At 44.0% G+C, this 13,070-nt stretch overlaps 1 protein-coding gene across 3 annotated transcripts in view; it reads left to right on the forward strand.

Moving 5' to 3' along the window:
• Positions 1–9,941, forward strand: part of ARHGEF40 (Rho guanine nucleotide exchange factor 40) — a 69,295-nt gene extending 59,354 nt beyond the window's left edge. For 2 of the 3 annotated variants that reach the window (XM_083145278.1, XM_083145279.1), the window contains exons 21-22: positions 5,384–5,439; positions 5,532–9,941. In XM_083145278.1, coding sequence (XP_083001404.1) covers positions 5,384–5,439; positions 5,532–5,573 — 98 coding nt within the window. In that variant the 3' untranslated portion in view covers positions 5,574–9,941. The remainder of the gene's footprint in view (positions 1–5,383; positions 5,440–5,531) is intronic. The other variant, XM_083145280.1, reaches the window with a different exon arrangement.
• The last annotated feature ends 3,129 nt before the right edge of the window (positions 9,942–13,070 follow it).

Consider the following 13,070-nt stretch of genomic DNA (forward strand, 5'->3'; position numbering starts at 1 on the left):
AGGAGTCAATTGATCACACTGCCCCCGAAGGTTCGCCTGTCTCTCACATGGTGGTTAAAGACAGACAACTTGTCTCAGGGCCGACCGTTTTGGATTCCAACCTGAGTCTTGCTTACCACGGATGCCAGCCTACGGGGCTGGGGAGCGGTTGGCAATTCTCAATCTTTTCAGGGTCGCTGGACGGCTCAGGAGAGTCGCCTTCCGATCAATCTCCTGGAATTGAGAGCAATCCTTCTGGCTCTTCAGAGGTTGGGGTCCCTCATCCGAGGGTGCCCTGTAAAGATCCGGTCCGACAGCACCACGCCCGTGGCCTTTATCAACAGGCAGGGCGGGACATGCAGCAAAGGAGCGATAAAAGAAGTCTCCAAGATATTCATGTGGGCGGAGAAGCAGATTTCTGCAATCTCTGCAAACTTCATCCCAGGGGTTCTCAATGTTGAGGCAGACTTTTTAAGTCGGCAAGATAGTGTACGCATTCCCCCTGTTTCAACTCCTACTTCGCCTTCTGTGGAAGTTCAGGAAGGAGGGAGGAATGATGATCCTAGTGGCCCCAGATTGGCCTCGTCGAGGTTGGTACGCGGATCTATGGAACCTGTTGGTAGCCTCTCCTCTGAGTCAACCTCTGCGTCCAGACCTAATTTCACAGGGGCCATTCCGACACCCGGACTTGAGTCGCCTGGCTTTGACGGGCTGGCTGTTGAGGTGTCCCTCTTTAGAGGTTTTCCGGGCACTTCAATCGTCTCCTTTCGAGCCTCTGGAGGAGGTGGATCTGAAATGGCTATCCTGGAAGGTGGCTTCTTGTTGGCTATTTCCTCAGCACGAAGGGGGTCTGACATGAGTGCATTATCATGGAAACCGTCTTTTCTGGTATTTCACCCGGACAGGGCGGTTCTTTGTACCAAACTGGATTTTCATCCAAAGGTGGTGTCTGAGTTTCACCTTAACCAGGAAATAGTGGTGCCTTCTTTTCCAGGTTCTTCTGAAGCTGAAGCTTCTCTTGATGTAGTCCGTGCGTTGCAGATTTATCTTCGCAGGACTAAGTCAACTTGTAAGTCGGGTTCACTGTTTGTGCTTTATGGGGCCAATAAGAGGAGCTGGCCCGCTTCCAAACAGTCCTTGGCGAGATGGCTCAGATCAGTGGTTCGCCAAGCGTATCTTTCCACACTGATTACTCCCCCGGAGGGGATTACTGCACATTCTACCAGGTCTGTGGGTACATCCTGGGCCGCTAATCGAGGCGCCTCGGCTGAACAGCTCTGTAAGGCGGCTACTTGGTCCGCTTCCCAGACCTTTATCAAGTTTTATGCATTTGATACCTTTGCATCGGCTAATGCACAGTTTGGTAGACATGTGCTTTCCGCAGTCCAGGAGCGTCCCCCACCCGTGAGGGGACAGCTTTAGGACGTCCCAGCGTGAACTCCTGTGCCCCCTAGTGGACGATAAAGAAAATAGGATTTATGGTCTTACCTTGATAAATCCCTTTCTTTGAGTCCATAGGGGGCACAGGACGCCCTCCCAGACGCACCTGGTAGCGGGGCTTCCTATGTAGGAAAGCTCCATGGCTTTAGGGCCTGTATGCTATGTGGGTGTGCGTTTGCTCTTCCTTCTTCTCTGGCTCTGCTCCTACCTTGGGCTTGCTAACGAAACTGGTGACCCAGGGTCAGGGGGCGGGTTATGAGGGAGAAGGGAGGCAGGGAGCATGCTTGGTACATTTTTGTAACCCTTTGGTGCACTCTCTGCTACCTCACCTCTCATACCCAGCGTGAACTCCTGTGCCCCCTATGGACTCAAAGAAAGGGATTTATCAAGGTAAGACCATAAATCCTATTTTTCAGGGTTTTTACAGCATTTATTTATTCTTCGTCCCACCTCCGGAGGGAATCGTCAGCAAAAGTTGGCAATTCCCTGTTGAATCCTATGGGCTTCTTACTGCAGCGTTACTGTGAGGGATCCGTCACAGATCCCTCCCAGTATGCTTCCCCCCGCCGTCACTCTGCGCATGTGCAGACGGACTCCCGGGTCTCTGACCCAGAAGTCCGGCACCGCATCGCAAGGGACAGCTCTTATCGCAAGAGCTGTCCCTTGCATTAATAATCGCATATGTTAGAGCATATGCGATCATTAACAATGCGGTGGCCGGCGAAGGGGGAGCGAAAATGGGCAGCGGATGTTAGAACATCCCGCCCTCAGGCAGGAATACAAAGCAAATATAAATTTGATTGTTACCACCTGTTAGGCACAGCCAGCTAACACTGAAACTACTAGTTATTAGTAACAAAAACAAGATGCTATTCTAGCAGACAAAATGGAGCATGGGGTTGCACTGATGATGCCTGAGATATACCACAGCAGGTAATGACTAGAGACTGACAAGTCTATTTAAAATTCCTCTTTCATTATTTCACTAAACCAGCACAGATGATTACAGATAGGTCACACAGAACACTGTGACCCACAAGACTAAAGTCATTCTCCTCACAATTGTTAGTGAATTTACATTACCAACTCAGAAAGTAATCATTCCTGTAAGCAGCAAGGAGGATGCAGCCCCTAAATATGAAAAAAATAATCATTTTGATTTACAGATGTGTCCTCATACACTTGCCTCAGTATCCCATGCAGTGGGCATAAGTGAGCTGGCAGGTCCTTGGCATAAGTGAGCTGGCAGGTCCCTGGCATAAATGAGCAGACAGGTTGCTTGCAAATCTGTTCGCATTGGGCATCTCATTAACATCGTTAAATCTGCTGATTAAAATGTTATGCAGCATACCCAGGGCCGGATTTGTGCCTAGGCCCGTGAGGCACTGGCCTCAGGGCGACACCAATTAAGGGCGGCAGGCAGGCTGACATTCTGTTAAATAGCAGCATGGCAGAGCGGGTGGGCGGCAGCACCGCTCGTCACTCACCACTGCCCACCCACTCTGCCATGCACATTACATCACCGCTTAGTGGCTGGGTCCGATGGTCCCCCTGTGCGTCCGGAAATAGCTCAGGCTCACTGCTGCCGGCTCCCGTCCATTGGCTACTCTACAGACACACAGTCTATTGGCTGCTGTGTATCCAGCAGCTGAGCTGAGCGCTCAGTCAGTCACAGTGTGTGAGCCGGAGAGAGACTGACGGAGACACTGTGCTAATCACTGTACTAATAAGTGCCTCCCTCCCTCCGGGTCCTCCGTACAGTGAGCAGTCCAGAGTGCTTAAAAAAATATTAAGGTGGGCTACCGGTTAATTTTAATGAAATATATAAATAACAATGTATATACATATATGATTACATTAATATAGGGGGGGCGCCAAAAATGCTGTGCCTAGGGGCGGCCTGGCCCCTAAATTCGCCCCTGAGCATACCTATATTCTGTGTGTGACTGTAACTGCATATGAAAAACCATATTACAGTTTTTTTCTGGGAAAGCACTGTCTTGACAGTTACTGCCACAGTTGCACACAGAATATAGGCATGCTGCATAGCATTTATATTAACACAAGCTGCCTGTGCATCTTATTTACATAATTTTGCAGATTAGGTGCATTTTAATGAAACAGTTGCATGAATAAAGCTCAGTGTTACCGACACCATAGCAAGGCTAGAAGGGCTGTTTAACATGCCAGGAGGATAGATGTATGTGAACACATCTGTATAGCCCAATATACAATGAGATGTGGTCCTGGTAGTTCAGACAATATTTCACCTCATGGGTGAACATTACCCAAGTAGAGGAGAATGACAACTGTTCATTATGGGGTGATATATTAAGAACCAAAAGGTCCACATGGTCTGAATGTCCACATTCAGAATGTTAATCTAGAATTTTTTTTTAATTTATTTACAGTTTCTTATATAGCGCAGCATATTCTATTGATAAAACAAACTGGGTAGAAACAAAGTGACATAGAGGTAGGAGGGTCCTGCTCGCGAGCTTACAAATCTATAGGATGTAAAGATTGCTAGAATGTTAATAATATTATTGTCTACAGTCGGCATGTTAACAATTTGATTTAGCATTGACTTGTCAACCTCAAACCTAACCCTAAAATGGTCTGTTAACATTCTAAATGTGGAATTTTGTTTTTTTCTTTTTGCTCCCCTATCAACTGGTATTTTTTCTATACAACTTTCTCTCACTACCTCGTACAATTTTGATTGACAATGGCCTTAAATGACCTTTGTAAAAGATGCACAGTGATAACAGAATGCAAAGCAGTATAAGGTGGTTGTGTTTTGCCAGAGGCTTTCTTTTGTGGCTCAAGATGCCCTTTAGACTGTGTGCCAAAATGAGCTTCCCATTTGTTCCTGCAACCACTGCATATAATACAGGTATGCATACTGTAGTTCTTATACACAAGAAGCTGTCCCTGAGAGACTAGACATTGAGGGGCAGAATTATTAAACCTGGTAAATTGATTAGGTGGAAGGTGATAAAGCACCAATCAACTATGTTTGGAAATTAGTTTTTAATACAGCTATCAGCCCAAAGAAGGGGTTCCAACCTATTCAATTAGAGCAGTTTTTTTCCGACAAGTCGGAGCGGCGTAATAGCTGCAGATCCACATACTTTTGTCGTTTCTGACCATCTCAATCTGACTTTAAAAAAGATTGAAGCAGGGTTGAGCAGCAGCGGCCAAATCTGCCGGATTTGGCAGCTGACTTAATGGGTAGTGTCTGATCCATTTCGACAAATGAATGTCAGCATGGATCCGACACTAATTGAATATACCCCAATGGGTCAACCCCAAAAGATCCACATGCACAAGATCGACACTGGTAAACTGTTGACACAAGCACATGCTCAGGTGTTAATGTCAACACCTGAGCACATGGTAAAGCTTCAAATTCATTTTAAATTACCTGTTCATTGCTGGGGTGCTATGCTCTTTGACAGGGGTTAATGCTCATTGCCAAGGGGTCAATGCTTGTTGCCAAAGGTCATTGCTCTTTGATGAAAGCTGCATCTTTCTCCATGACAAGCGGCATCAAGGCTAAGCATTCCAGGTACTTCCAGGTAACACTGCAGTGCTGTGCTCCCTGTCAGATGCTAGCGGTCATATTTGAGCTCTAGCGTCTGTCTCCTCTAAGGTGGAGGAGTGCAAGATGGGAAAGGCGGGAAGGTGGCCGACGGATGGGGAAGGTGTATGTCGGAGAAGTGGTTGAGACACCTGGATTGCTACGGCAAGCTACCATTAGCTTGTGAGTGACGGGTTAGCGGCCACAGGAGTAGTGATATATAGAAGTTGCTCATGACAACCAATCAGCCTCTGTAGCACAGCCTGTAAAATGACAGAAACGTATCGGTTGGTACTTTGTCTTTCTCTGAGATTTGATAAATCCCCCTCCCCCCAGTTTCTTTGTAGTACTGCTTGTTCTGACCCATGTCTATGTTCTTAGGTGGTCCAGTGTGCCTCAAATCAGTCTCACCAATAACAGAAGGAGGGAAGCCAAAGGTAAAATTCCCTTTTCTGTTTTTTTATTTGTATACAGTATTATTTAATGTCAGCTTGCATCACTGACAACTCCCCATTTGCCCTTATTTTAGGATGTCGCCATCAAACCAATCTTTCCTTCCACATCTGTGTAAAGAAATATGATTTTTGAAAGCTCCTAATAAATAAACAGAAATCGCCTTTTTCAGTTTCATAACCACTGACAAAGAGAACAACAAATTCATCATGTCAGTTACCTCAGCAGATTACGGTGCTAAAACGAAAGACAATTTGCACAATGAACCAAATAACATGTTACCGACATGACAGACAGAATGACATTGGTCAGCCCCACTCTGGTGCATGAAACGGTTCCAGATACTGGAGCAGCCAATGATCGCTAGGAAATGACGGACTATTAAACTAGAGGGTGAATCTGTACCAGTGGCATTTCTCAATAAGCCTGTGGCTTTTTCATCTCGGTTAACTGGTGAAGCAGCAAACTGCGTGTGCATCTCATCTTTTTAACCTTTTACTGCATTATAAAGGATTCAGTACTGAACGTTACATGGTGGAGAAACGTTTAAGACTGTTTACGCCAGAATGAGGACGGACCCAGCATCAGAGGGTTTCTAGCCCTCGACAGTCACCAAAATGTCATGGGCAAATTTAGCTGCATCTATTTTGGAAATATCAGTATTATCAGACGTGAATGTATTTGGTTATCCATTTATTCAAGTGTCAAAAAAAAAAAAATACCTACTAGTTATAATGAAACCAATAGAACATAACAGCGTGTGTGTGTAAGCTAAGTATAACCTGGTATGTCAGCTTTATAACCTATCTATTAATAACTATGCCTGTGCCAAATACTTAGGGTTAGTATTTCTGGCAGTATAAATAAAGCAATAATACATTCATTTATAGGATTGATACCCTAATGGTACTAACTAGGAAAAGCTATATAAACATATCACATTACATCACTTATTTTACATATTCTGTCTTCATAATTTAATACCAAGGAATACATAAGGGATGATGTCAGATATGAGGCACTATGCACAGACTGCAAATGGAAATATATACAAATGCTTAACTGGAGTATAAGAAGAAACTGGAGATCCAAACGGATATGCCCTAGTATACATTCATGATATGAAGGGTACTTATATGTCAGTTGGGCTCCCACTAAGCTATTTGCTTAGTTTTACACGTCCCCTCGCAGGGCTCGCTACACTTGCCACGCTTCGGGCTCAGTGGCTCGCTGCGCTCGCCACACTACATAAAATCAACTCCATGCCAACATGGATAGTGGGGGTATGAGTGTACTAACTATAGTGGGCGCCCAACTAACATATAAGTACCATATAAAGAGATTAATTGTATCAAACTGGACATTATATATATATATATATAATTATTTTTTTTTTCTAGAAAAAGACAAAGTGCAAGTATTGTTTTTATTGAATAAAAAATGTGATAGAATTTCACATGCAATAGAAATGGGTCACGTACCACAGCGGGCGTTTTTCACACACCGCTAATGTATCTCGCATGAGCCTCAGGCGGCGTAGTTGGAGAGGTTACACTCACTCAGCGCCAGGCCACGCCCCTACGCGTTTCGTCACGTGGACTTCGTCAGAGGGCTCTATCACATTTTTTATTCAATAAAAACAATACTTGCACTATGGAGCGCTCCGCCTTTGTCTTTTTCTTGAAAATCTGTGACCTGTGGATCCAGGTATTGCGGGAGCTGCCGGTTTGAAAGCAAAAGACCTAAAGTGCATTTGAAGTTTCTTCTGGGACTTGTAGTTCCTCATCAATTATTAAGGACTTGCGCACAGGATATTTGTGGTATGTGTATATATATATATATATATATATATATATATATATATATAATGTGTAGAATATAATCAAGCTGCGGCACTCAGAGGACTGATGGTAGAATTCAATATTATGGCAATGCACAGTGTACCAACATTTCGGGGCCTCTGCGCCCCTTTTTCAAGGTGATTCACCATCACCGTGAAAAACGTTGGTACACTGTGCATTTTTAAATAAATGCCATAATATTGAATTCTACCATCAGTCCTCCTAGTGCCGCAGCTTGATTATTCTCTACACCTATCTACTTGTTCCGGAGGGCACCAAGGCAGCTGTTTGTTTGGGAGAGTGCCGGGCCGATACCCCAGTGTATGTGTGTATATATATATATATATATATATATATATATATATATATATATAATCTCCCATGGGTAAACATGACACATATCTCAGTTACTGTGCCTTTGGTATTCCTTTCAGAGCTTGCACTTTTTTTAACCAATGTTCGTTTTATCATGATAAACCTGTAGTAGTAGTAGTAGTAGTAGTAGTATATTGTGTGTTATGTAGAGGGAATATTCATGTCTATGTCTGTGATAGTGTTTTATGTGGTGTTTGTATGTTACACTCCCCTTTGTCTTGCTTTCCACATATACTTTATAAATGCAGTAGACCGGATTTAACCTGTTACGTGGCGATCAATATAATCTGCCTGGCAGGCTGAGGGAGAAGCATTTATTGATTGTGTCTCTGCCACAGGAATGAATGAGATTCAGAGAAAAGGAAGGAGAGAATCACCACAAAGCAGCGTCGCTACAGTGGTTCAGATGGACTAGGCATGTTGTCATCTCCTATAATGTTCTGAGCCTGATTTAGACGTGCGCGTAGTGGCATGCGCAGCTGCGATATTACACACGGCGGACTTCCGGAATCTCATATCCACTTACAAAAAAAAAAATTACAGAAACGGCGGTCGCAGCATTGAAACTGAGCAACCCTATGCTGCATCTGAATGAGTGTCTCGCGCCAGGACCTATCCTGCTGCGTATAAATTTGAAGTGGCGGACTAGGAAACGCCCAGAGAATGGTTCTGCATAGGTTTTTCTATCCACCCCCATTATTTCCCCCAAACACAGACTCACACTCAGTTTGCGAATAAATCTGTCGCATAGCCATTTGCGCATGTGCATATCACAGTTTTGGAGACGTAGCAAAATATGGCTCCGCTCAGCCTGCAGTCGACATTGCGTGCACCTTTGAATCAGGCCCTATATATGTGGTACTCCATGTTTGTAATTCGGGAATTCTATTAATGCTTGTTGTGTGTTACATTATGGTACATTCCAAACGTTGTTTGTTAGATAAAAGGTGCAATCTATGCCTGACAAATCTTTAGAACGGTACAATCTGTTCCTAATAAGATGGTGCAAGTCGCTGCCATTTCTTTGGGAAGAAGTGGTAGAAATTGTCCTTCTGCTTTTTCTATGAAATTGTACAATCATTGTAAGTATGGCTTCTTTTGTTAGGAAGTGGTACAAATATGCTTCTGCTCTTAATGGCAAGAAGATGTGCAATCAATACCGTCCTTGCTTTTGTGCACCGGTATAGTAGCTTAGTGTAGACTGTTCCAGAGGATACAAAGCCAGAATTTATATGTGCTTAACATATTAGTCCTATATGTTTATGCCAATATATGTAACACCCATCCTTTATGTACATTTGCTGATTTCCTTGTTGTCTACCCTGTATATGGTATGTTGTTTGTCTTTGGCACATTTCTTCATGATTAAACATACAGCTGTAACCATAAATGTGCTTAATCATATGTGTGTCTCTCCTTACAGTATATCTTATTGTTAGTTTCAAACAAATGTCATTTAGTAATAGATAAGGACATTATCTCACTGCAGTTGCAAACCACGGTGATCTTTCCATTTGCAATAAAACTGCTGACATGTACCCTTAGTAACGTTATAGGAATATAAATTGTTTACTAGGTAATAATGTAATTCCTATCATTATAGGCTGGATGTATGTAAAGGCAAGGAATTAATCCAGTGGCTCCCAACCCCGGTCCTCAAAGACTCCCAACAGTTTATGTTTTCCAGGTCTCCACAGAGAATCGAAAAATGGTTAGCTTTACCCGTGGATCTTTTAAAAATGTGTCAATGAATAATCAGTACACCTGTGCACCTGCCGCGTGACCTGAAAAAAATGTGAACTGTGCTTGAGGACAGAGGTTGGGAATCACTGAATTAATCCTTCATTGGTAACTTGCCTGTACATTGCTCTAATCGTGGCCCAGTGACTGCTCCATCAAAGGGCAGCTGATGCACACTAAGATCAAAAAGATAAAAATGACAGGGGAAGGGTGCTTTTAGATCCAGTTATTTGGCCAAATTTGTCCTGCGATCAGATTCTGAATTAGGCCCAAAGTCTCCTTAGCCTGTTCTACAGAAATAGACTCACCAACTACATTATAAAATAATAAATGTAATCAAAACATTTTTTTAACCTAATAGCATAAAATTGCTAATTCCATTGATATTATTTACACTGATTACAAGAGACTTTCATGCTGTGCTAAATTAGTACTTCCATATGTATAAAAATGCCTTGTTCAAAATGTTTCTTGAAGATGCCATGTAATTATGCTGTCATTTTCCAGAATAGTCTGGCCACTAAATTGCACTGTTTTATTTTTATCTTTGGATTAGATAATGATTTCATTTTCACTTGGTGAAAGCAGGCAATATTGCCAACACCCACTCAAAATAATCAATACATGTCTATTGAGAGATAACATTCTCAGTGACTAATAAATTATACACACCTAGCCAAACGCGAACAGATAAGGATGCAACATAATCCCGATGTGATGTAGAATTTCTATGGAAGCAAACATGCAAAAAATATTTTCATATATTGAAGAATAGGGTACATTTATGTATTTCCTTTAACTGAATGGGACTCCAGATCTGGTTAATATTAAACTTTAGAGTCTTAAGCTGTGTACACACGCTTAGATTTTCCCCTGTTTTCGATTCGATTTTGCTTATAGAAGCAAAATCGAATACACATCGAATGGTTTTTAGGACACTTTCGATCTGCATTCGATTCGATGCGCGCTCCCGTTTTCTCAAAATCGAATAGAAAAATCTACTGTGCAGCCAAGAAAATCTGGAATTCGATCCAGTAAATCGAATGAGTACATTGTGCCTACATTGTGAAATCGAATGCAAAAGTACAGATCTAATGCCAAATCGAATGGGATGATCTAAAGCCAGATCTAATAGAAAATCGAATCTAACATCAAATCTAAAGCAAACCGACACCCGAAACCAGACCGGACTGACGGAGACGCACGTGTGTTTGTTTACATCGTGCGGCTCCGCCTCCCGAATGCCGCTATTGGCCGCCTTGCGGCCTAGCGGCTCCTGATTGGCCGCTAGGCCGCAAGGCGGCCAATAGCGGCATTCGGGGGCGGAGCCGCACGATGTAAACACACCGTGCGTCTCTCAGCTGTCCGCTTGGTTCGGGTGTCGGTTTGTTTTTTTTGCAAAGACCTTACCTGGACTACGTCGCGCTGGGACAGGTGAGTATGGTTTCCTTCCACAGCTTCCCAAATGGATTTCTTCGGACTCCGGACCGCCGACGCCGTCGCCGACAGGGATGCCGACATGGATACAGACGCCGACACGGACCAGGACATCAGGACCAGGGCTACCTACGGGCTCAAGATAGGTAAGTATCAGTATGTATGTGTTATGTATGTATTAAACTTTTATTTTTCACGTGTGTCAGTGTGTTTATTTAACTCTTTCTTTTACTGTGGCACTACAAGACCCAGCGGGCCCTTTAATGCCCCGCAGGCTGGGACTTGTGGTTCTCCAAGTCCCAGCTTGCGGGGGAGGCTTGCTGGGACTCATAGTTCACCAGTAAAAGACAATAGTTTTTATTCTATTTTTTACACCATTCCATCAGCCCGATGCCCACCGCCCAGGGGCATCGGGGACAGCACCAGGCTTCAGCCTGGTCAGGTAAGTCCTGGAGGGGGGGGACCCCTTTATTGGGGGGGTCCCCACTCCCCCAGGGCCCCTGGCCAGGCTGACTGGTCGGTAGGGAGAATGTTTTGGCCGCGGGACCTTATATTATAAGTGTCCCCCGGCTGTGACATTACCCTGCTGGCTTGTTTGGTCTGGGGCTGGTTCTTAAAATACGGGGGACCCCTAGTCATTTTGTCCCCCGTATTTTGGGAACCAGCCCCGGACCTGGAGCTGGTTGTAAAAAATCAGGGAACCCCTATTTGTCGGGTTTCCTGATTTTTTATTACCAGCCCCGGCTCTTTCAGCCTGGTGCTGGTTACGGCAGTGGGGGGGACCCCACGCCGTTTTTTTTTTTTAATTCTCCCCCCCCCCCCTATCTTTACACTGCTTAAACGGGTTTTTAAACGGGTAAGTGGGAATGTGACAAAAACAGCTTTTAAACGGTAATTTACCGTTTAAAAGCTGCAGTGGGAAAGAGTCTTATGGCTCTTACCCGTTTAAAAAAAACGGGTCATTACCCGTGTAGGCAGTGGGAAAGCAGCATCAGATGGCGAATCATTTTCAAGATCAGCTTAATGACTTTTAAAGCTCTACATGACCAGGGCCCAAGGTACCAGCAGCAGCTTCTGCTCCCTTATTGCCCCACTCAATTACTGCATTCGGTTGATGAAGGACTACTAACAGTACTCAGAATTTCCCTGAATTCATCTGGGGGTCGAGCTTTCAGCGCTGTGGCTCCAACTCTATGGAACTCACTTCCCCACTCAGTTCGAGAAGCTTCTACTCTGGAAACATTCAAAAATAGACTCAAGACTTTCCTGTTCACCCAAGCATTTCACTAATGTCCCTTGTTAAGTTGTTAAGTTTGTTTTGTATTTTGTGCTGTAAAAGGCTAATGCAAGCACTTTGAGTCCTATTAGAAGAAATGTGCTATATAAGTAACAGTGTTATTATTATTATTATTTTTAATTACCAGGCACCAGAGAATACGTTGAGAATGTGAAATGATTTATTAACAAATACAGAATAAAATCAATTATGGCATCAAAGGTAATGTTTGAAGGATTCTTACCCCTAAGGGTATGGTCGTTTTCAGATCCTGCTTGCTGCAGGTAGGATCTGAATAACGACTGTCTGACCCGCGGGGCCGCGCATCTGATCAGAACAGGACAGAAAAGGGCCCAATCACCACACAATCTACATCCAATCGGTCTGAATTGGATCTAGATTGATGGGACTGGAGCCTTGTCGTCCTGGTGTGTAACCAGCATTACTCTCACTCTCCTGTTCTTCCATTTCTATTCACAACTCTTCCACCAATGTCCTCCTACCACATCACTAAGCTCACCACCCTGCCTTCTCTCCCACCACTTGGGGAATCTTGGGTGTTATTCAGACCTGATTGCTGGGATGCTAATTTGCAGAGCCCTGAGATCAGGTATTCCGCGCTCAGCTGGCAAAAATATTGCAGCCCTGCAATTAGCTGCACATCAAAAAATGTTTTTTTGTTTTTTTTTTCCCAGTGTGTAGCCCAGAACCTACTCGGCCTGTGCAATGGAAACAGGCTGATTGAGGCTGGAGCTGACACTCCCTGAAAACTCCTGGGCACGCCTGCGTTTCTCTGACACTTCCAATAATCGGCCAGATGCCAGCTTCCTGTTAATCAGTTTGCGCACAGCTAGTGCTGCATTTCATCACAGGATGGCCTTGTGCATGAGTGCTATACGCATAAGCAGGCGTTCCATTATAACCCGTCCTGCGAATATGCAGCCAT

This window comes from Crinia signifera, chromosome 1 (genome assembly GCF_055691185.1).
Source record: "Crinia signifera chromosome 1, ASM5569118v1, whole genome shotgun sequence".
Taxonomy (NCBI): Eukaryota; Metazoa; Chordata; class Amphibia; order Anura; family Myobatrachidae; genus Crinia; species Crinia signifera.